The sequence below is a fragment of the Sebastes fasciatus genome, chromosome 18 (genome assembly GCF_043250625.1).
Source record: "Sebastes fasciatus isolate fSebFas1 chromosome 18, fSebFas1.pri, whole genome shotgun sequence".
Lineage (NCBI taxonomy): Eukaryota > Metazoa > Chordata > Actinopteri > Perciformes > Sebastidae > Sebastes > Sebastes fasciatus.
In genome coordinates, this window is record NC_133812.1 from 18,987,209 (window position 1) to 19,012,153 (window position 24,945).

At 42.4% G+C, this 24,945-nt stretch overlaps 1 protein-coding gene across 3 annotated transcripts in view; it reads right to left on the bottom strand.

Annotated features, from left to right (window-relative positions):
* The window catches only part of LOC141755822 (pleckstrin homology domain-containing family G member 1), a 71,627-nt gene that overhangs the window by 5,697 nt on the left and 40,985 nt on the right, over nucleotides 1-24,945 (bottom strand). For all 3 annotated transcript variants that reach the window (XM_074615061.1, XM_074615063.1, XM_074615062.1), the window contains exons 2-14: nucleotides 20,899-21,458; nucleotides 15,694-15,794; nucleotides 14,092-14,161; nucleotides 7,452-7,498; nucleotides 4,645-4,795; nucleotides 4,055-4,186; nucleotides 2,175-2,357; nucleotides 1,979-2,074; nucleotides 1,522-1,608; nucleotides 1,104-1,137; nucleotides 884-976; nucleotides 740-801; nucleotides 458-643 (exon numbers count right to left, since the gene is read on the bottom strand). In XM_074615061.1, coding sequence (XP_074471162.1) covers nucleotides 458-643; nucleotides 740-801; nucleotides 884-976; nucleotides 1,104-1,137; nucleotides 1,522-1,608; nucleotides 1,979-2,074; nucleotides 2,175-2,357; nucleotides 4,055-4,186; nucleotides 4,645-4,795; nucleotides 7,452-7,498; nucleotides 14,092-14,161; nucleotides 15,694-15,794; nucleotides 20,899-21,458 — 1,802 coding nt within the window. The remainder of the gene's footprint in view (nucleotides 1-457; nucleotides 644-739; nucleotides 802-883; nucleotides 977-1,103; nucleotides 1,138-1,521; nucleotides 1,609-1,978; nucleotides 2,075-2,174; nucleotides 2,358-4,054; nucleotides 4,187-4,644; nucleotides 4,796-7,451; nucleotides 7,499-14,091; nucleotides 14,162-15,693; nucleotides 15,795-20,898; nucleotides 21,459-24,945) is intronic.

Here is a 24,945-nt window from a genome sequence, read left to right on the forward strand (position 1 = left end):
GTGGGTGGATTTCTGCTGGTAATTTTGATCTAAATATACCGGCCCTTAGCTGCACTAAAATGTCACCATTAATCAGAAAGGATCTTAACCAGTTTACGTCTAATTCTGAACGGCTTGCAGAACACCAAACTCTTTCTTTTCTACTCAAAATTCAACAGGTTGCTATTTGTGCTCTAATACTCCCATCTGGTGGGCACTTTGACGCACACACCACATTAAATGATGGTGTGTGGGGAATTGTTTTCTCTCTTCCAATGATTGCATAGGGTTTCCCCTCAGAAACTGATGAAGTGGTAGCACTCATTGTTATGTGTTAACAGGGTATTTTCTGTTGTCTGAAGAAGTACAAATCTGACATATCAATGCAGACGCAGAACTAGATGTTTTGGTCCAATCCACATTCGATATATATATATGTGTGAAGAACATCACGCGTTGAGAGCAGCTTTACACTCACCAGGCCGCTGTCGTCTTCATCATCAGCGTCTTGCTGATGTGGCTCCTCTTCTCTGTCACTGTGGTCATAGTGGTCGCCGGGGTCCAGGGACTCCTGCGATTGGTTGATGAGGCTGCGGCTGCGACCGATGGTGCCCAAAGCCAGCTGGGACATTGGCGAGAGGAGGGAGGCGCCCAGGCTTATTCGCTGGAGAGGAGAAAGTTGTTTCCAAGAGTTCGGTTAAACAACTTCAGTGTAAGTTAATGAACTGAAAACCGTTCATCATCTCTGGTTATCGCTCACCTTTTCGCCGTCTGTGTTGGCCGCATTCTGCTTGGCGTTCTTCAATAATTTTGATAGAGGTTCTGCGAAGTCAAACAAATCAATTATTGATTGTTGAAGTTCTTGCAAGGTGCGTCATTTTTTAAATGCTAAATATTTTCTTACCTTTCCTGCGTCCTCTACGAGGGGTTGGACCCTCCTTAGTCTGAGGGGAATCCTTCTTGTCTCCATCAGGGCTGTAATGAAACCCGGGATGATCTGGAGAAACGACAGAAAAGATGCCAAAAAAATGATGATTTAAATGCATTAAATATGATTAAACCTGTTGCAAAATTAAAATATACTGTAAAATATGGTATTGTTACATATATAAATAGGCACTTACGCATTGCATCCATCTCCAAAATTGCTTGCTTAGCCTGGAATTCAAGTAATGAAATGAGGGTTAGATTATAAAACTATAAACTCTGACACTAGATGGTGCCACATTACAGTCCTCTCTCAACAATTATGCTCAAGTTTGACACTTAACAAGCAGCCCCTTTATGTAACCACTGTGAACTTTCTCCGTGACCTTTCACCCCCTGGAGAGAAATCGTCAGTTTTGCTCATGGCCGAAGGCAGATGAAGAGACAGAAAAGTGATTGTGGTTGAAAAAAAATCAGAAAAATCAGAGCACATGAAAGGAAAGTGAGGAGAAAAAGAAAGATGGAGATGAAGGAGAAAGGAAGCGGGGGTGACATTTCAAGTAAATTCCACTCAAAGTATGCGTCTTACGCCCTCAGCGAGCGAGCTGCTCTTACCTTGGCAGGGATTTTGGCCGGATGGTTTTCAAGTATGAGCCTCTTGAGGTGTAAGATCCACATGCGCTTGTCTTGCTGTGATTTGGCCTGAGGGCAGAACATCAGAGCGAAGATAATATCAGACCTGCTGTTTAAAAAAGGCAGCCAAGAGGGTTGGGATAAACCCTTAAAAATTTGGAACAGGGTTCTCTTGCGTCACACAGATTATGTTTTATTTTTCAGCGCTTCGTCCAAACCACGGCGGTTAGGTAACAACAATGGCTGCCATTAGCCTCTAAACACTCGACATGTCTGAGCAACTCGGCGAGGTGAGCCTGGACACCTGCAAATAATCTTCACACTTTCTGATTACACTCTTGCTCAACGCTGCTGGTAGCTGCACAGTTCAAACGAAACATGTAATTACATTCACTTTTTGTTATGATGTGTGTTCTCTCTTATGTAATGTTGCTGTTACCTGGACCGTGTGCTGAAGTTTGGGATTCTTGTAGTGAAACACACTGAAGCTCAGCGGTTCTTTAGGAATAACCTCCACCAGCATCAGGTTACAGCACTGCAGAAAAACACAGTAAAAATAAAGTTAGTGAGCAGAAACGTTTGGATATATCTGTGTCTCTTTGGGGACATGTGATGCTTCGAGCAGCGTGACTGACCAGTATGTGAGCCTTGTACGTGTAGGTTTCTTCTCGTTTCTTGGTAATGAGCAGGAGCTTGTCAAACAGGAAGAGGGTTCTCTCGTTTTTGGCTCGCTGCAGACGAAACGTTCCTTCGAGGACCAACTCTCCGTAGCCGATCAGATCGGGGCCCTTCCAGTTGGTCAGCAGGCTCTGGATTTCCTGAAGAAAAGCACAGACATACAGAGAGTGAGGGGAGTCAGATGATTCTTTTAAAAACATGTTTCGAAAAAATTTATATTTGACAGCTACCACACTTAAAAATAAAGCTGAACTGACAAAGTACCAGATGGCAAAAAGATGCAAGTGTTTAAGATTTATAATAATAACCTTAATTTGTATATTTTATTATGATTTTAATAGCATATAAAAAAGGAACATTTAACAAAGCAATATAAATATAATATAATATGCCAGGGAGGCCAAAAGCCTAAAAGGGTTATCACAGGTCTCTCCCAGTTTTGATTAAAACAATCAAATCAACTTTATTTATTACAATTTTTAATGAAAATGATTAGTTTCAAAACATGAAGTCAATATCCTATATATATATATAATAAATTAAAAAAGTCTCACACAGGTAAATAACGTGAAAATAAATAATCGTAGCAGAAAATAAACCACCAAGTAACAAAAAAAAATAACCAAGACTAAACCTTAAAGTGGCAATATCAAAGATTTTCATCTGTTACAACATGTTCATGCACTGGTCAATTTTGAGATTTTGGGCTATTTTGCTTCCATAACATGTTTTCTTTCAGACTAGTTGAAAGAAAAAATCCAAAATGATTTTACTACTTTGTCTATTTCAGTCTGTAGATTTAAACATTTAAACATAAAATATCAGAAAACTTGTCTTGAATTGTCTTAATGTAAGTCATCAACTGGGGAAGTCTCATGGTGATATCTATTAGTTCAATTGTTTTACCCTATTCACCTGTAGTTTCTTCAAAATGTATGAAATATTACAATTAGGGCTGTCAAAGTTAACGTGATAACGCGTTACGCAAATTCATTTTAACGCCACTCATTTCTTTAATGCATTAACACAACTTGCAATTTTTTGATTGTCGTGGGCTCATTTTTAAAGCTAGATTGAAGATACTGGCTTCATATGAAACTACAAAACCTAAAGAATCCATTGGCACCAACCATATCATACTAGCTTGTTGTGAATGAGGCTAAATAATGCTCCTAATTTGTACTTTTTTGTTCTTTCCCCCATTCACCTGGGGAGTTCCCACTTAAAGAAAAAGTGTGAAGGAGGAGGAGGGAGGATATCTGTTGTGCTACTGGATGGAGGGAGAAACATACTAAAGACAGTAAAACCAAAAAGGTTAAGAAAAAGTAAAAAAAGAACTGCATACGGGTAAAAAACAAATGATAATGAAGAGGATAAAACAACAAAAAAACTGAAAATGTCTATTGAGCCGATCCTTTACTCCAGAGTGAATGCTTCCACACACATTCCTGCATTCATCTGACCGTTCTGGCTCCCAGCTGATAGAAGAAACAAGCTTCCCTTTTATGTGCCCTCCTTATGCAAGGCCATCATTAGCCCCAGTGGAAAACTCAGAGACTTGCGTCAGACGTGGGGAGGATCAGAGCCTTGGCTGATCCAAAGACTTCACATAACTGTTCTGCAGAACAATAAAAGAAACTACCGTGTCCGCTTTAGTTATAGGAATAATGAAAGACGTGGAGAGTGTGTGCAGGATGCATCATGGAGGAGATCACACGCTCCACATTTAATGGATTTCAGGAGAGGTTTGGAGCAAGTGGGACGACACCTTTTGTACATTACAGGCCTAAATAGACAGAACCCTTTGCACATTTTTCTTATTTTGTGCTTGTCGTACCTGCAACCTGACAGCGTGCTCGTGTTTCCTCTTCATGTCGTTGATGTGCCAAGCCACTCTCTGCATGGTGTCTATGGCTTCCTGCACAACCTCGTAGGTCTCCGTGTCCTTCTCCATGCGGTTGGCTATCTCCTGCACGGAAGACACACACACAACGCTGGGAGTCACACACTATATGCACTCATACAGGCCTATATGCACTCATACAGGCCCCTGTGTGTGTGTGTGTGTGTGTGTGTGTGTGTGTGTGTGTGTGTGTGTGTGTGTGTGTGTTTCTGCACATGAACACACACTAATGCATGGCGGACACACACAGGAAAATACATACTGAGCACCATATGTCTAAACATTTGGCTTCTCCAGTGGGGATTGTCACTGGGAGCTGAGTCAGTAACACTGTTATTCAACCGTGCACATCCATTTGTATTGGTGTAGCAAAAAAACATTAGTGTGTCCAATGCATTACAAGTGTGTGCCTGCGCTTGCATTTCTGTGGGTAAAGAGTAATTGTTTGCGTGTTAAGTGTTTTTTTGTTGTTGAGCAAGGCAGACGACCAACAGACAGACAGACAGACAGACAGACAGACGTACGTGCAGCAGTAGGTGGTACTTGAGGATCCTCTGCACCGGCTTGAGCAAGTAGGAGCCCAGAGGCAAGGAGTGCCGCAGAGATTCCTGGCGCTCGCGGAGAAACTTGGCCAACGCCTTGTTCCTCATGCACTCTGTTAGCACCGCCACCGACCTGTGGAGGCAGAACACAGCGCAGAAGATGTCAGAGATGTGTAGTAAACTGTAATTTGACAGCGATGACAAGTTAAAGTCGTAATTTATGTCCTGACAGATACTAAAAAATAATACTAAAAAAAAAAAGAGTTTTTAGAATGGTGTGTAAAGATCGAAGAAGATCTCCATCCGTCTTCTGCCTTTTGCTGGAATTAATATCACATTATCAGTTTGAGTATCTTTATGATAAGGAGTATAAAATAATACATTAACACTGTGGATGCCTAAACAGTCTGCCTATATTTCAAATGTAAAATCACACGAGGAACTTAAATTAAAGGATAGGTTCACATTTTTTCAAGTCTGCATTCAAACAATCCTCCCATGCCCGTATGTATTAGTGATGCAACGGTTCAACAAGCCCACGGTTCGGTTTGTATTGCGGTTTTTGGGTCACGGTTTCGGTTTGTGTTGCACAAGAAAAACATAACCATGTTCTATGTGTTTGGACTCAAAAATATATAAATAGATTGATTGATAGTAATAAATATAATAATAATAAATAATAGCCATTTCTATATTATATGAAGCCATAACACTGCTTTTATACATGACATAAGGCAGGCTATTTAATGGTCAAGTAGGCCTATGTTCAGATTATTGCCTCTTCTATGTCTCTGGCATCTCATCAAATACTGGGCAGTATTTAATAGTGGTGCAACGGTTCAACAAGCCCACAGTTCAGTTTGTACAGTCATCGAATGGTTTGTTTTTTTACGGTTTGGTTTTGCATCCCTAATATGCAGATGGAAACAGAAATCTGTCCTCTTGTCCTATACTAACCATTAAGATCAATTCCTAAACACGCTTCCTTGACTATTGCTTTAAGACAGGCATGAAAAATGGTGAACCTGTCCTTTAATGTTCAATGCATCGAACTGTGTTTCAATGTTGGGTGTATTACATCGAATAAAACATTTCACACATAAAGAAATAAACAATTTATTCATTTTTAATTACAAATTGCTTGCAATGTTTTTTAAGCCACCGAAGGTCAATAAATGGATGCATGAATTGATTTTTGGGTACACATTCCACTAAAGCAGCAGCACTGAACAACCTTGTGATGGTACGTGTCCACATGGGCGTTTTTGGACGCGATGGATCGCATTGCTTCCCAGCGTTGGACGCTTCATGGGCTGCTACTAGACACCTGATTGGACGAATGCTTTCCCTCGTGAGCTGCTGTTCCCAGCTTTTAAACCAGAACCAACATGGCGACTCATTTGTAATTTCTCGTATATTACTAAAATGTTTCACCGAAATGTGTTTCTGAAAACATTTTAGGCGAGAAATAAGTCATGCAGTTGTTGAATCTGGCTTCATTTTAGATCGACAAGGCTTAGTTTCAAAGTTTCCAGAGGTGGCGAGTCACGCCGGATGCCCCTGATTTGCATAAAGTAGCCTTTAACTCAACTTCATGCAAATGAGGAGCGGGCAACGTGAGGGTCCGTCTGTCTAAACGGAACGCTACCAGAATGCATTGCACAGCTGTTTACACAGACAATGAATGGGAAGCGTGGACAGGACGGATCCTGTAGACACGAACTATGAGACCTGAATGTGCTGGTAACTGGAGCTGGTTTGTGTCTGTGTGACCTACTGGAGAAGAAAGAGCCTTTTTCACAAACAAATGGAGGCTGTATGTGTGTGTGTCTGCATAAATATGCACAGTGGAAAAAGACAGAGAATGACAGTTGTGAATTTGCCCAAAACCTTCTTTCTATGTGTGAGCGCGCATGCACGTGCATGTCTGCATGTCTAAATTCCAGTGGAGCCCAACACAGGCCTCACATTGTTCTGGAGGAAACCCGACCGTAGAGTGCAGCATGACCGTGATACATCTGCAGCCTCTATGTGTATGTGTGTGTGTGTGAGTGTCTCCCGTGTGTGTGTGTGTGTCTGTCGTGTGTGACCTTGGTTGGGGTCACCAGCTGTGGTGTGGATGTAGGAGAAGGTCTATCTCAAACAGCTGACAATAGCCCCCTCACACACACACACACACACTGTCACAAACACACACACACAAAATCAGCATTCAATTAGTCGTCATTAGCTCGTAAATGGTTTCTTCCCCCACGTGCCTTTCTGATCACACACTGGAAAGAAAAATAGTAGCCAGAGGAGAGGGTGTGTTCGGTTGGTGCAGTGTATCTTGGCATGCCTCACGTTTCACACGCAGCATACAAAAAACCTCCACATTATTCCTCCCTCGGGACCACACCATCACAAAGCGTATTAAAACATTAACAGCGTTGGGTATGATACAGTGACAACTATAATACCCCGTCTGTCAGTGTGAGCTGTAACTCTGTCAATAGGCAGCGAATAAAAGAATGGAGGAAATGGGGCACGACGGAGGGAGGGAGGCGGAGAGACCCCGAGGCACAACCGAAGGTAGACACTTTGACTCCTGCCGAGGTGACTTCTATGGAGCGTGTCAGCTCGTCAGGGAGGGGAGAGAGGTAACGCATTGATCGACGTACACAATGGAGCTACGTGAGACGCTGGGAAGACGGTATGTGGAGGTGAGAACCGGATAGGATGACAACGAGAAGACGTACAGTAGACGGTTGTTAAGCAGACATAAACACACAGTGTGGTTGCTGTCTTACCGTGGGTAGTTGGTGCAGTACTGAGTATAAATGTGGAATTCTTCACTCTGTAAAACACAACAAGGACAAATTAGTTGATGCCTTTAAGTGACAGGAAATAACTGAAGACTCAAGAGAAGAAAAAGTGATGTCATGTCACGTTTATGGGTGTTTGTATGTTAACTTGTCAGTATTCTAACACGCTCACAGTCACAATGCTGGCAACTATAATATTCACCATCCTGAGGATGCTTTTCTGACAGCATGGTGTTGTGATTTTTGGCTCAGCATAATTCAGCATAACAATAATTAAAGGCCCCTATGTTTGCAAGTTTTGCTCAAGTTTCAAGTTTCTTTATTCGTATTCATACGCACAACAATTACAGCAAGCAGTCGTTGGCGTTGAAAATCTTGGGTTTCAGGTACCCTTCAACAATGCTCATGAAAAATGTATATACTGTATATAAAAAGGAAAATCACACAAGTAAAAGCAAAATAAGAATCAAGGACATAAAATAGCGCAAGTCGTATTAGTAGTAGTGTGTAAATATAAATTTGTGGAAGGCAGTATTTCAAATGGATAAGCTAAATGTAAACAGGATGTAGTATGTATATTCATGATTAAATCCTACACACTGTACCTTTAAAGCTGCTCTTTAACAACAAATCGTGTACTTTGTGTACTTCATAAGGAGCTTTTCCGGTTTGGGCACCACAACTCTCAAACAGCCTGACAAGCTCAGATTTATAAAATCAGGATCCTCTTTTAAATCACTTCCTGGAAAAGCATTTTTTTATCATTAGGCTTTTTAAAAAAATATGGCTTTATTTTATTTGGGTAATTTGTTTGCAGGTGTGTTTTTATGTGTGTCTGCAGGTCGGTATATGTAGTACATAAGTAACATGTTTGTTTGTATGTGATTATTTTATGATTTATTATTCTCATGTCTATGTCTGACTGTATGTGTATTTTTAGTTTTTTCCTATGCTATATTATTATTATTATTATATTATGCTATATCAATAAACTTTATCATTTTCATTGCTGATCATGCATGCTATAAAGCTTACACTTTAATGTTTTTTTTTTCTTTACCATTCCAGACAGCCATTGGTTTCCGTTCATTTCTTTGTGCTGAGAAATTCTATCAGCAGACTGATGACTGATTACATCACAGTGAACATCAGGTCTACATTAGTTTTTATCCATGTTACACTATTGTTGCTTTGTAACAGAGTTTAACTGCAGATTGATCCTCATAACAATAACACTCATTTGACAAAACTTAAAGCAGACTTGATGTTCACAAAGCTGGATTACACAACCGAAGCTGCTAATAAATCTTCATCTCATATGAAAATGATTTGAAACAATGGACGCCTGGAACAAGAAAGTTTGGTTTCAATTTCTAAAACACAGCAGCACAGTCTGCAAAGTGATTAGTTGTCATATAAAGAATACGTGCCTTATAAACAACGGACTAAAACATACAAAGCCACTGGTACTGAATGTTTGAGGTCAAGATTAACCATCCTTTTTTGCCTCTCTGGTTGTACTTGCAGTGCATTTTTTGATGACTGGCCCACAGACAAGGCGTCCTCTCTCCGCCGGTCTACGCTACTAATTGAAAGTCAACCCCGTAGCTTATGATTAGCCTGCGTCCTGGCCTTTAAGTCTCTGTTGATCCCGACGGCCCAGAGCGCTCGGATTATATATCCCCTCATACTTCATCGCCGCCCCTTTAATTGAGACTTTTCCCACCTTGCATGCCTGAACATCAAAAGACATCAGAGACGGCGTGACTTATCAAAGCTCGAAGCTCTCAGAAACATTGCTCTCCAATGTCGTTCACTCTTTCTCCTGATCTGTCCGATCCTTTTCTGGATATGTTTCTAACTCTTCTTACAGCCTTTTCTGTTCTTCGTGCTCTCCTGGAAGGCCTGGAGATGAACCCCTTTCCGTTGCATAACGTGAGCGTTTAATTGAACTCTATTTGTGTCCATAAACACTTCGGGGGGTCGCAGGATGTGGACAACCATCAGGAAGCGCCATCATAAACACACAGGGCAGATGACAGATGGTGCATAATGTGCACACACACACGATTCATAGTAAACTTACAGTATGCATACACTGTTTGTGTGAGTGAATGTTATGTTTCTTGCTGTAGATTAAATATGCATTCCTATTCAAGCCACGGCGAACAATTCAAGCTACCTACAGGAACAGAAACACCGTCCCACCAAAATATACCGAACATAAAAACACACACACGCACGCTCAGACTCTCATGATTTGTTAGCCCGAGGTGCTCCGTGGGAATCGTCCTAAATTGAAGAGCAGAGCTCTCCTCGTCTCCAGCAGTCTGCCGCCACACAGACCAGGCCTAAACACAACCAGATGTGCCACCATCGATTCCTGACGACACACACTCCTAATACACACTCTTAATATCCCCCTCTCGACCGTGGACGCGAGACCGCAAGATACATAAATGCTTCTATGGGGTACAAATTTGTGCCGAGCATGCACGTCTGCGCACTTTGTCATTAAAGCTGACACACTCTTTGAACCCAACCGGGAAACCAGCAGACCCCGAAATAGCTCCGATCTATAATATACTTTCCTTTCGGAAAATATATATACAAGCTAAATCATATAATCATCATATCCAAATGCTGCATGTGAGAGTTCTGGCTCCTATAACATGATGAAAAATATCTCTTCCCAGAGTATCAAGATACAAATTACAGACTATAGGAAGGTTTTTTACTTTTTCTGAGCGGTGGCTGCTAATCACTACTCAGTGAAACAAGAAAAGGTCGAGTTGCATCAGCACCCGCTGATCATTTTTAAAGAGAAGCTCATAAATCAGCAGTTTTTGTCGAGACCGGACCGGTCGCAGTGAGTCATCAGCTCAACACCGAGGAGCTAAAGATCTTGTTGTAATTGTGCCCTCTGTGTTCCAGTCAGCATGTAGCAACTCATAAAGCGCGTTAAAGGCTTACTCATCACATAGCACAGCGAGGATTTAGGGGAACGGAGAGGAACACGAGGAGAGATAGCCAATTATCTGAGAGAGATTTACAACGAGATCTGTCTCTTCTTCAAACACTGAGCTGGGTTGTGATCTTTGGCTGTTCAGACTAGAAAAGTATTAGCCGCGAGTGTGTGTGTACAAGCGTGTGCGTGTGTGTGTGTGCGTGTGCATTTCACAGCTGATAGTGAAAGAGAGGTTTTGTGGTTGTTATGGGTCTTACTGTAGCAACCATGACTAACCTTCAGCAACACAAAAGAACTCTGGTTACTATTCTGGTTAAACCCTTTTACCAGAAGTCAGCCTGTGAAATGATGAAGCCACACACACAAACAAACACACACACACACACACACACACACTTGTATGTGTCAATGTAAAGGGGCGTGATGGTCAGTGGTGACTAAATCTTTCCAGGCGGTGGTCTGGCTGCAGACCAAGCCCTCATACAACTGTATTAAACCTACAAATAGAAGCCTAAAGACAGCTTTCACCACCAACAACTACTGTATGTTCATTACGAATATGAATATATAAGGGAATCTAATGAATCACTAGGGATATTTAAGCATGGAGACGTGGTCCATTAGTAGCAGCTCTTGAGCTTTGGATCGAATCAGACGATCTTCCTCAGCAGATGAAGTTTGCCCGGTTGTGGTATGATTGTAGATGGCTACATTTCCATTTTTTTCTTAGTATTTAAAAGGACTTATTGTGTTATTTCCAAGTGAAAAATGCACTTTAAATCCCAGTTTTTAAGCCAACATGGACGAGAAGTCTTTAAAGTGCTCAGAACATCAGAGAAATGGCAAAATTTCATCCGCAAAGTCTCCAGAAAGCTACTAATGGACCTTGTGGTGAGATGATTTTGCCAACTATTTCCAAGGTCAAGAATGAACTTTCAACCGCAAAAGAAACATGTCTTCATGAAGCAAACCTCGGGTTGTGTAATAGTGGTTTGGTGGAATCTGTATGGACTATAATAAATGTCTGTTTTAGGTTAAATCTGGCTAAATCAAATTCACTATTTTTGGGTTAAATCCATAGACTGTAGATAAGTAGTGGACGTAGTCAGCGTGACGTCACCCATTAGTTTGTGGACTGCAGTTTTGAAGCCTAAAAGTTGGTATTTTGGCCGTCGCCATCTCGGTTATTTGCAACCATGAGTGACACAAGAGGGTGGAGCTAAGTACAACCGAACGCTGAATAAGACATTTTTAGGGCGACCAAAAAGGTTATAATTCACTTTCATGAACTGAAAACACACTGTGAAAGGGTTAAAGTTGTAAGACGAAAACACAGACTGGACAACGCCGTGATAGCGACCTGTCAATCACAAGGTAGCCACGCCCTAAAGCATCCCCTGCTTTATGGTCTATTTGACTCTAAATGGGACCATAATTTACTAAATGAACATCATGCTGTAGTGAAGAAGACTTGAAACTAGTGATTGAGACCATAAACTCGTGTTTGCAATGTTTACTGAGGTAATAAATCAAGTGAGAAGTAGGCTCATTTTCTCATAGACTTCTATACAATCAGACTTCTTTTTGCAACCAGAGGAGTCGCCCCCTGCTGGCTATTAGAGAGAATGCAAGTTTAAGGGACTTCACTTTCCAGATCCGGAGTTGCCCACTGGGTAAATCCTGCTCAGCATGTATGCACCAGATTAAACCTGAGCACCGTAGCTAAACTGTATTAATGTTAATTAACATTAAATAGGTGTTAGATAGGACCTGGAGCAGAAAGTCAGGAGCTCTTCCAGTAAAACATGAGGGATACTTTCAATAGTTTTAATGGACATCTGCAGTACGAGTACCAGTCTCAGGAGAGACAAATTATCAGATTTGGACTTCAAGAGGTGGAGTTTCAGCTGGCTTTGACCCAATTTAACCCCTGGCTGTAAGGATGTTTTACTGTTTTTATAATAAATGCTGTGCTGGCTACAGAGTAGAAGTCAACTATAGGTTGTCCGTATCAGGGGATTATCTGAGATCAGTGCGTCACGCTGTAACATTAATCAGTCAGTAACAAGATGTCATCACGCTGGTTTGTTTATGGATCCCAGTTAATTATGCAGAGTGGTGCTGTGGTTCGTCTAAACAACAGCTGCTGTATTTAGGGAGTCGGTGACGCTGACTTGTTTTTTATATATATATATATATATATGGTCAGACAGTTGCTCTGTGGTATTGGGAGTAATTGCAGTCGGGGTAGGGAGGGAATGTAAAGTGTTTTAGAGGAAGTGCAGGAATGCAGCACATTATCATGGGACATAATCATGCTAACATGTTTTGAATAAAAGCTGCAGACAGAGGGACCAGTGATACTTTGAGTTGCTGAGTCTACTTTTTCTTGATAGCACTGCTATTATCCCCCTTTCTTGTAAAAAAAAAAAAAAAAAAGGTGATTATATATTTGGACGGCCCTTAAAATTCCTCTGGAGTTGTCCTTCCTCCCGGCCCTCCTCGTGCACTTAAAACTCACATTCCAACCAACCGAAACAACGCTACTGGCCTCCATAAACCTCACTGACTTCATGCAGCGTCCACCAGATTTTTGTCAACTTATCACTTATAATAGTGCATCGCCTGTTTCTCATTTTCTGTTCTGTGTACGTCTGAGTGTGCCTGTGTTTGAACCAGCTGTTAGACAAGTTTCAACTAGCTGAGGAGGAGGAGTGTGTTTATGGGCAGAGAGACAGAAGAACTCAGAAGTACCAATACAACAATATAAAAATACTTCTTGTTTACTCCTATCACGAGGAAAAGTCATTCTAAATCCTACTTTAAAGCAGCGATTCGTCAAAGTGGGGTCCGTGGCACTCTGCCAGGGGGTCCATGAAAAGTTTTCAGATTCATTAATTCAAATCATCATGATATATTTTTTTTACTAATATTTCATATTTAAACTTTTAATCCACAGTTTGTTCGTAAATTTTGTTCTAATCTAACAAATCTATATCTCATAGAAAATCTACAAATATGTTTAATTCATGTCTAATATCTTTCTTGTACAATTCTCTTGCGTTGTTCTTTCACATAATTAAGACTATAGAAGTGTATAAAATAGGCTATATGTCAAATTATTCTAAGGGACATACATGAGGCAATATATTCTCTATCTGGTAAGGGGTCGGTGGCTGAAAAAAGATGCTTTAAAGTACAAAAAAACATCAGCAAAATGTACTTTGAGTATCAAAAGTAAAAGTATTTACTATAAAATACTGCTGTGTATTTATATATAAATACGATTTTTTTTATACTGACCCAAAAATGTTTAGAAAAGAATAAAAAACAAGGTTCTGTTTCACAAATTTGTATTAATTTACTCAAATATTCTCTTATCCTTATGCGTTTTGTGAAATATTGCATAATGTTCATTGTTTGGGTTTCGAACAGTTTTAACTATAATGTAACTATAGCTGTTAAATAAATGTAGTGGAGCAAAAAGGACAATATTTGCCTCTGAAATGTGGTGAAATGGAAGTATAAAGCAACATAAAAGTATTTATGTATTTCAATAGTGTACTTGAATAAATGTACTTAGTTACTTTCCACAAAAGAGAGATGGACGGGGGAGAAGGTGGACTAAAAAGGGGGCAGGGAGACGACCATCTTTACCTTGGATACGAAGCACTCTGCGATGGCCACGGGGTCGGCGTTGCACTTCTCCAGATCATGAAGAAGATCCCTGAAACAAACAGAGCTCAAAGAAATCAGTATTTGATGTGAAAACGTGCGCACGTAATTTCCTGCGTCTTTAACACACAAGAATATAAACTCCTCTCCCACGGTTTATTGTTCCAGACAGTTTTTCAGGAGCAAGAGTCAGAGACAGAAATTAGGGCTTAGGGCACTCGGCTCTGAACAAACGAGAAACTTCCATGAATTCAAACGGGCAGCTCCTGTGTGTAGCTGTGTGTAGCTGTGTACGTGTGTGTAAAGTGCACACTGTGGGAAAAAAAAGAAAGAAAAAAAAGTCCACTGTTGGGAGTTATTGTTTCATGGCTGAAGCATGAGGTCATTGTTACCGCTTTAAACTGCTTTTATGCTTCCTTTTACTGGCCAGTTTGTCTGCGCGTGACAGCTGAGGAATGAATAGGTGCGGTGGAAGAGTGTGTGCATGTTTGTGTCTCCAGACCACCATGATGCTCAACTAGCCATCGCGTCTGGACACACAAACACACACACACACAAACACACACACACATGGTTTAGAGCGGTGCCAGAGGGGACAGATATGCAGACTTATTACACACAGACAAACACACACACCTGACCGCCACAACAACGCCCTTCCCAGACATTAACAGGTGGCTCAGCACAGTTTCACTATTTGCAGGACATTGTTTGTTGATCCTGACAGAGACAAGAGTCTGTCTGTTTCTTTATGTGCAGCCAGAGCTGTTTTTAGTTTCCTTTCTGAAAGTTAAGATCAGTGTTTTTCACTAAACATGTCTGAGTTTTGACCATTTACTGAGCATGTTGACACAGTTTTTTGGGGGTTAGGAAGTACTGAGCATACGACTGGATAAACGAGACTTGGATTAAACTACAAGACTTGTGTGAGAGTTTATAAACGGATGTTTTGATATAGTTTTGCTGTTGTTAAATCTGGCCTCCATTAACTTCAATTCATCAAGGATTTACTCTGTTTTTGGCTGTTTTTGGATTATTCGTTCCCCGTGGAGGCAAACTAAGAGAAACTAAGTTTTCTTCAAGTATTCAATTTATCATGCACTAATTGATATACAAATGGTCATTTTAAGGTTGAAGTATTCCTATAAGTCCTTTAAATAAAGAGGCCTAATAATGAAATACTGAAGATAAATGGTAATGTAAGGTCTGCCTGTTGCTATCTTGTTTATTTTTGTTCAAGAATAAAAATAAAAAAAGGTCAAAACATGAGAATTTAATATTTTGTCTTTCAAAACTGAGTTTTCCTGAAAGCTCTGCTACATCTGACAGTGTTTCATAACATGAAAGTGTCTGACAATCAAGGAAATAGGGATACCGCAACGACAGCCAAAGTCCACGGTTAAAGGTGATTAAAGCCAATATAACTGTAATGGATACAGTGTTTTATTGTCAAGGCACAGTATTTCTAACCCTCACTCGCCCAGCGCTGTAATCATCCAACTATCTCGAGTTGTCCTGTGATATGAAACGCTCGCAAGCATTAAGTCCAGCTCTCAAGTCTCCAGCTCTGTGAGCGTGTTGTACCTGTTAAAGTGGTAGATGTCCTGGATGTTGCCGAACAGAGAGACTTTATCCTCGGAGCTCAGGGCCAGCCGAGACTGATTACTGATGCACTCCAAGTAGTCCTGCAGAGAGAAGGAGAGACAACGTGGTCATTTGATTTGATTTGATGTGATGTCACACTTGATTTTGACAAACCACTCACACTGTGACTCCTACAGACTTCACCTCAGTAGCTTTCAAAGCCCGCCACTCTCTTGGACCACTTGACTCTACTTTGCACCACTTTGGCCGGATAGCCGCGTGACGAAGACTCTGTTCTGTTATGTTCTGAAGCTTAACCCTTATACACAGCTGAAGGAAACATGTTGTGGTTGTACAGTGTTTTGAGCCTTTACGCCTACTTTCCATTGTTTGGGGTTGAATTACCCAACAATGTAGAGAATTTCGGTTTTAATTGAAAAACAAAGCCGGGTGTAATGTAGGTAAAGACAGCCAATTAGTGTAACTCACTGCCTGATCCCTGTATTGTTGTTTAGTGTAAACAGCTTGATAGGGAGACAACACAAGTCATCTGGTTTAGTGTAAATGAATCCCGGAGTCAGACGACTCTCTGGCTCTTATCACGGCCGTTAGTGAGGAGTGCTGTTTAAACAGCAGCCTCAGGTCTCAGTGTGCCCTGCAGATAGAAAGTGAGAGGTGGGGAGAGAAAGACAGATAGACCAGTAGCCAACAGCAGAGGCACTGATTGCTTTAACGCTTGCAAAGCTTCTTCTCTCTGTCCAGGCAGCATGCTGATTATACACGACCGCTGCAGGCAGGGAAGCCATTTATGTTGCACTTTACAGGTGCAATTATTCCATCATTATTGTGTCGCATGTGTTGTTTGCACTCCGCACCGTGTCATTACAGTCTCGAGTCAATAAATCAGACAAAACAGGAAGGACACCGGTGCACACTCATCCACAAAAATGATCTCAATGCCGCTTTATTTAAACCTGAAACCAGGAGCAGGTGTGGATAGGGGTTCAGGATGGAGGAAGCGTCACGGTGGCAGCAGCTCAGTAACAGTTTACAATCCAGACCGCAGTCTGCAGCTGGGCAGGGCAGACATTACAACACAGAAAAGTACCAGGCTGCCGTGAACGCACACCCACACTGATGATTTCAGCACACACAACACTCGTGTGTGTTTATAAGAGACCAGAGAGGAGAGAGAGACTCTCCATGCTCGCTCTCAGTCTGTTTGTCTAATTTCCAGTCTGCTGGTAATGTTTTATGTATTTAGCCGTCATTATGGTTATTACTATAACAGATGAGCCTGAACAGTCCATTAAAATGTGTTTGGATAAGCAAACATAAGAGAAAGAGATAACTAATCTCAGCTAAATCAAAGAGTTGACAGATGACAGCCGTCTTGGATGTTTAGGGGTTTAAAGGTTATACAAGAGCTTTAGGCCAAGATTTGGGGTTTTGCGGATTTGAGTTAAGACTAACGGGCATGTTGGTGGGTCACGTCAAAGGGTCATGTTTAGATCTTGTTGACCATCGGAGGTTATGTGTAATGTGATGCTTTATTAGCCACGGGGTCACGGATCTGACTCGGCCTGACCCCATCACTCGTCACACTCAGCCAAAGCCTGACTGAGCTCAACAATGGGCAGCGTTCACATCCACACACACACCTCCAGGTACACTCCCTGCCAGGCATCAGACCTAACATGTACAAACTTGATATTTTCTGGTGTTAACCATTAACCTCCTCTCAAAGAACACACCAAACATATCCCTCACTCTGCACCGCAAGCAGGAAGTCATTCCTCCGGACAAAAACGAGTGTAAACATCCAAATCTCATTCATTTTCAATGTTTCTGAAAAGTCAAGTGATGTTCCAAGTTTGTTTCCAAATTCCTGGCGATGCGTTCCAGGTCTCAGAGTCTTTGAGGTTGTTTGTGGGTGACGGATCGGCCTCATTACGCACACTGATCGAGCTGAGGAAGGGTGATCACGCAGAACTAACAAACACCCAGACAATGTTCTCACACATCAATGCATGGCGGCCCGGAGAGATCAACACACTGCAGCTTGAGGAGAGACATGCAAATAGACAAAAACAAAAACACATGAAGAAAACGCACAAAACAGAAACGCTGCAAAGTGACACAACAGACAGAAACAAGTCACAAAACAACAGCGGTTTCCATGGGGACACTAAATATAACAGGCGCATTCATTGTTTTTAGTGTCCCCCTGGAAACTTCTGATGTTTTGTAATTTCCATTGTGTTCTGTGAGACTTTCTGTATTTAGTTGTGTTTCCTGTCTTTCCCACGTGTTTCCTGTATTTAGCTGTGTTTTCGGTTTTTGCAGTGCATTTCTATATTTTGTAGTGTTTATTTCATGTGGTTGTGCTTATTGTTTTTGCAACACTTTTCTGTATTTGGAGAAGATGTTTTCTTTTTTTGCTTTTCTTTTGTCGATTTGTATGTTTTTTCTCAAGTTGCATAAGTTGAATATTCACATATTCATTGTTGCACCAAGCGACAAACCACGTGGTACTTACAGTACATTTACTCCGTAGTGTAATGTAACTAAGTACATTTACTCAAGTACTGTACTTAAGTACAATTTTGACATACTTGAACTTGAGTATTTAAATTTGATACTACTTTCTACTTCCAATATATGTACTTTTTACTGCACTATTTGACAATTTTCGTTGCTAGTTACTTTTTAGATAAAGAAAACATATATGATATGACAATACAAAGTATATATACTTCGCTCCACATTAAAAAACATTAAAAAAGCTCTTACATGTATTCGTTAGAGATAAAAACAGAATAATAAATATTCTATAATAATAAAATAACACTGAAAGGAGCTGTTCTGCATAGTGACTGTTACTTTTTATACTTTAAGTACATTTTGCTGATAACACTTCTGTACTTTTACTTAAGTAGCATTTTTAATTTTTTAATTTACTTGTAATGGAGTATTTTTACACTATGTCATTTCTATGTTTACTTAAGTAAAAGACCTGAGTACTCCTTCCATGTACTGTGAGTAACCTAAATCCACATACAGTTCACACACAGGCGGGCAGAGTATGAGTGCGTGCATGTGTGGACCATAACACCGCCGCTGACAGATGAAACACAGGTGAGCCCAGGGGAGTCTGGGTAAATATTTGCGTTAAGGCTGTCACACCCTCTTCCACTGCAGGAAGCAGCACGGGGCCAAGGGATTACTGAAACGGGGGCTGCAGCACCAGCTCGTATGGGACGGTGCTGATAATAGATGCTGTCCAGCGGCTCCTCAGTGTGGGTAAACTGTCATGTTAAAAGCTCTATTCACACGGATACAATCAGTGCAATCCATCCTCTGTGCACTCACTGGAACCGTCATTAAAAGGGTGAAGAAAAGCTAAATGCACGTGAAGAATTAGCTGTCTTGCCATGTAAGTGTGGTCTTCCAGGGCTGGGTGGTCTGCAGAGTAGAGGGTTATTAAGTACAGCTCCTAAGCTCTGTTCAGTGTTTTCCTAACCTACTTTGGACATTGTTATCTCAGAGCTAAATCCCTCTACCTTCCTCTCTATCTCCCCCTTTCCCTCACCTCTGCCTCCTGAAGAGGGGAGGAAAAGAAGAGCAGGAGAGGGCGAGACATCGATCAGGGGTGACAGGCCAAAACCACAAAAACTGAACCTCACTCCCACTACTTATCCCCACTCTTGGGAATATGAGTTTCCTGCTCTCTTTTGACAACCACCATAGACCTTTTTAACCCTAAATAACATACACATACGCACACTGACCCCATGAACCGACAGCCTCGAGTGGGGGAGGAAGTTAAGAGGGAGGATATGGGGGAAAAGGTGGGCAAAGCTCCAACACATGCATGCAAAATACAACAATTTCCACACGGACGTTTGGTCATTTTACACCACAATCGATGCAAACTAAGCTGCAGGATGCAAATGCAAAACACACATCGCATGTGCGCACCACATTTCCTCCGCACACGATATGAATTTTGAGTTTCACAGAGAACCAAAAGGAGCTGAACAAAGAGGAGGGGAGGAGAAAGGAGAGCAACCTTTGATACAAACCACTACACCCAATCCTTAACAAAGCCACTAAAGCACTGACTAGAGGCAATGTGTATCCTCGCAGTTCAAAGCCAACCTCACAAAACCTCACATTTATCCGAGTGTGTGCATACAGTATTGTGTGTGTGTGTGTGTGTGTGTGTTTAGAAACGATTTTGAATGTGTGCCTGTGCCTGCAGCACAAAGGCCCTGGTGTCGTGTAACTCGGCCAAACCCCGCCTGCAAGCGCAGGTGACCTTATTGTATCGGAGGTTTCCCAGCAGGCAACGAGCTGCATGTGTCACGTGTGTGTGAGGGAAAACCGCAAAGACTTAAAAGGATGTGTGTTATCTGGTGATTTAAAGCCCCGTGCTGCTGCCTGGCGTTCCACTGCTGCTCAGGGCTCAACTGGGTCAGCAGGGAGACATTTCAGTTCAAAGATGGGACCTTCAAAAGGTTTAAAACTGTATGCTGCTATTTCAGTTTCTGAACCTGAGGGCCGCCAGACACTGTAAGTTTTAGGGGTCGAGAGCAGAAAAAGATCTATTTCTGTGACACAAAATTAAAGGGCACGTCATTATTATTATTTTTTTTTTAGGTTTTTATATCATTCTGTAGCTTCCCAGTGGTGTTTCTTAAGTATTCAAATTTTGGTTAAAGTATGTTTTAGCATCAAAATGTTATTTTCCAACGTGACCTGACGTAGGTTTCTGCATGATGACGCTGCTACATGTACAGTATATATACATCCTTATAGTCAGTCTATTAACGTTACATAGAGTAACTTAGATGGCGGTCGGCGTGCTCCCAGTTTGGAGAAGCAGACAGGAGTACCGGCACGGAAGCTAAGCATTGTACTGCTGAGTGGACGCCACGTTAGTTTGGATCCCAAAGTCACACAATAACACAAACAAACTAACCGATCAATGAATGGAGTCTGGTTCTGGTAGCTTTGAAAACTGTGATATAACGGCTTCATTTCCCCGTCGAATGGCGAGGTAAAGCGTTGAAAATATTCTAAATATAGCGTACACTAATCACACACACACACGTCACATGGTACACAAATTTGTTCAAGGCCTCACACTACATTTGATGTCTCGCCAAACATGCTAATGCACCTTTGAGTGTGGTTCCTTACCTCTACAATGCTGCGCAGGTCCTGGACGTAGGTTCTCTCCGTGTCCAGTATCTCCTGCACCACCCGGTCCACATACGTCCTGGGTCCCTGCACCTGTCCGGTCCGCTCTCCTCCATCTGGACCCGCCTCCGGCTCTGAATGTTCTGTCAGAGTCTGTCCACTGCCCTTTCTCCCTGTGTCCACCCCTCCGTCATTCCTGTCATCTTCCTCCCGGCATCCCAGCTGCCGGGCCGGCACCAGTTCCAGCCTGATCGCCCCGGAGTCCCGGTCCGAGGTCGCCGGGTTACAGTGAGGGGCGGGGACGAGGGTGGAGCGGCTGCCCAGCGAGCAGTGACTGTCCCGGGAGGAGGCGGAGGAAGAGGTGGAGCTGTAGCTGATCGGCCTTTCGGCGCTGTCGGGGGAGGAGTCCATGCTGATGGCGGAGCAGTAGCGCGAGGACGTGTGGCGGAAGGCCGGGTTGCGGAGGCAGCGGGCCGGGATGTCAACGGAGCTCAGGACTGAACCGGAGTCCGGGACTTCAGGAAGAGGAGGTAACGCATCAGGCAGGTAGTTATAATCGTCTAGAGAGGAAAATGAGAGAAAGGAAGAGATTCTCGTTAATCTTTTATTTCAAATATGTTAATAATGTTGTGAAGCTTTAGTTCATGCTTCCTCCAGCAAAAACAGTTCTTCATGGCTCAAGTTGTGCTGCAGTGTAATGTCAAGTGCATTGGCCAAAATGATGTACGAACAGTGGAATGCTTTGATCTGATTTACTGGTTACTTTGCAAGCTTCGAGATGACGGAGAAAATGATTGCTTGTTGCCATGAGAACCTTCCAAGGTTGCTCAATCTGGGCTCAATGTTGCATAAAAGGCCGTATATTGTCTTGGTTTTTAATATAGCTTCACATCCTGGTATGTATTTGCTCTTCTGTCTGTACTAACCTGTAGCAATAGGCCCACACTATTGCAGCTTCTTGAGCTGTTGCGCTATTGTTGGTCTGAATGTCCCCTAAAGTTAACAAGGGCTCTGCCTATTGCATTTTTAAATGCATGGCTGTCATGTTAATCATGATGCCTGGGTGTAATTACTGCAAACAAATACGACCACCGTCTAGACAATCTAATACGTGCTAACAGAACTGCTGTCCTAGTGTTTCTAAATAAACGGTTGCATACAAAACACATGTTGTTGCTGTCTGTCACAATGATTTCACATCTACCTTTGCAAGAAACTAAAGTACTTCAGGCAAAGTGTAATGACTCTCAAAATGAATGTCCGAATGATTTGCCGATGCTGGAAAGTCACACGCAGAGTCGTTAAAATTCAAATTAAATGCACACATTTGACAGGCACTGACCTCTCTCACACTCAGTGCTAAAAAGACTCTCTGTATGTAACTTCTAACAGTCACCACGTTCATTTTCTTACAGTCTCGATCTGTTTAGCATCCCGATTCCCGACATACCAGCTGACCACAGCCTGACTGACCACCCGCCATACGACGACCACTAGCCCTCCCAGATCTGTCCTCAGTTCCTCCCAAAGAAACATTTCATAAACACAACAGAAACTTTTGGTTTCTAATGGATTAGTGCGAGTGGTGAATGCATGCGTGTGTGTGTGTGTGTGTGTGTGTGTGTGTGTGTGTGTGTGTGTGTGTGTGTGTGTGTGTGTGTGTGCATTTTTGCAGCAAGACAGAAAAAAAGATTGAGTTTAATGAGCAGATTAAGAGTGTAATACTGAGAAGACTCCACTCTGAGGCTATGAATGAAAGCTCTATTTCCATGGAGGGAGAGTTTGTGTGTTTGTGTGTGTGCAACTACAGGGGTCTATTTGGCGTCGGGCCGGTGCCAAACTGGCTCACAACCTTGTGTCTGTGAAGAGATCCGTTAAGATGTGATTACCGGCTCCCAAGGCCCCACCGCCAGGCCAGCTGAAGGGAAACCACACATGCAGCGTATCGGACAGAAGCCCTCCAAGTTTCCCCTCAGCGTTTTCCAACGTCTCGCTTCACAGAAAGGTCAGCTTTGACGGGAAGAACAGGGAGCAAATAAACAGAGCGGACGAAGCAACGGAAGGACGGCATGGGAGAGGGCCTCATACCAGCTCAGTGGGAGCTTGACACCCGTCTTTATCATCAAAGCTCGATACACCGGTGACCCGGCAGCTCCGGTGTTGTGGCAACATTGAGATAGCAATGCCCTATAGGACAGTGTCGAGCTCTCGAGCTGCCAGCAGCACCGGCTCAGCCGAAAAAAACGTCTCACTTCAAAGCATCGGAGATCACAGACTCGCGTTCAAAAACATGAAACGTGAAACTGAGAACAAGCTCAAAGAATCCTGCTCTCTCACCTTTCAAATAGGTACCTTGGAGGTCTCTTTGCCATGGCGACACCTCTTTTGAGAGCACTTTTAGCGGCAGGCTTGCTTGTTAGACTGGTCTGTGATGGGAGAGATCACAGGTTTGATTCTGGCAACCACGTCTGTACCGATACCGAGATAAGAAACTGAACCTGCATGTTTCTGCTTTAGCTGGGCCTGTATTTATCGGGTTTATCAACTCGCCGGTAAGAGAGCAGACACAGCTCCAGAGATGGATAACTGGCTTGATAGCTAGGTAACTTGTCCTTCTCCGGAGCAGTAGGGAGTTCTACTCCTATTCTATTTCTATGAGTTTATCAGAGCTTTTTCGCTGGAAACAAGGTTGACGGGATAGAAGTATGCAGGCCAACCAAAACAATGAGCTGAACGAACTAAAAGAGGCTTAAAAGGTCTGTAAAACTGAGGGAACTGCAAAGTGTGGTGACAACTCCTTGTGGTTTGTCATCACACAGAGCAGTTTTCCCCCCCAAGTCCATCCCTCTTCCCTAAATCATTACGTACATGTACGTTTACAGGAATATACAACAGAGTCAATTCCTGGTTACATAGTTCCTCAGAAGGAAACTGAAATGTTTTGAAATCTGAAGAACAAGAATGAAAAGTGAGTCTGATGCGCTGAATCAATCACAGCTTTCTCTAGTTTTAATTCTGCTCCATAGTGCCGTGCCAAGAAAGGCAGGAAGGAATTGGAGCGTCCAAAAACTGAAGTGGCATGAAACTGTATTTTTTCCTCAGACAAGTTGGGAACTGATTCACCGTGTGTGTCCATCCATCCAAATGTTTGCACTCCTAAGCCTGACCCACTTTTTAACAATTACAGATCAGAAAGCAGAAGCAATCTGGTGGGCGAAAACACCACAAGCCCACAGCCTTGGCTTTTGGATAAGCAACACGCTGCTTTCAAGTTACCGTACACAATGCACAAAGGGGTTATATTACATGGCATTAATAGGTAACTGGCCATTTTCTTTGCCCTTTGACAAATCTATAATATATCCTTCCTTATCACAGTAAGTGATTTATGTAAATCTATACCGTGTGTGTATGTTTAACACAAAGTTTATCACTCCGAAGATAACGCTAACAGAGCTGATCGCTTAATGGTCCTCGCAGCAGCTATTGCGGCCATATGGGCGGGCGGAGTGTGCACACGTGCGACCTGCACACACACACACACACACACACACACACACACACACAAACATGCATGGAGAACAAATACAGAGAAACCGTGTTTCCGTTTGCCGTGAAAGCCAAACATCACAGAGGGAGATTGCTCCATCTTGTGTTTGCCCAGCCCCTCCTTCCCACCTTCCAGCTTCATGTTTGGGGCACACCCCGGCCGTTTCCTGGGTGAACTGGCTCTTGTATACACACAGACAACCAGCACCCCCCCTCCTCTCCTCAACACACACACACACAGAGACAGAGAGCAAAGATGGCCGAGCTTTAGTTACCTCCTGTCCAGATTATGTTCAACCTGATCCTTGTAAATTATCTCTAATTATGCTCCTAAACATGCAGGTTGGGACTGTTTCTCCTCCGTGTGTGTGTGTGTGTGTGTGTGTGTGTGTGTTTGTGTTTGCATGCGAGGATTAGGATAGTGTGTGTGAGAGAATCAGCGAGTGTCTGAACAACCTGGCTTCAATCTCTGGCTTTCATTTAACTTGAAAAAGACAA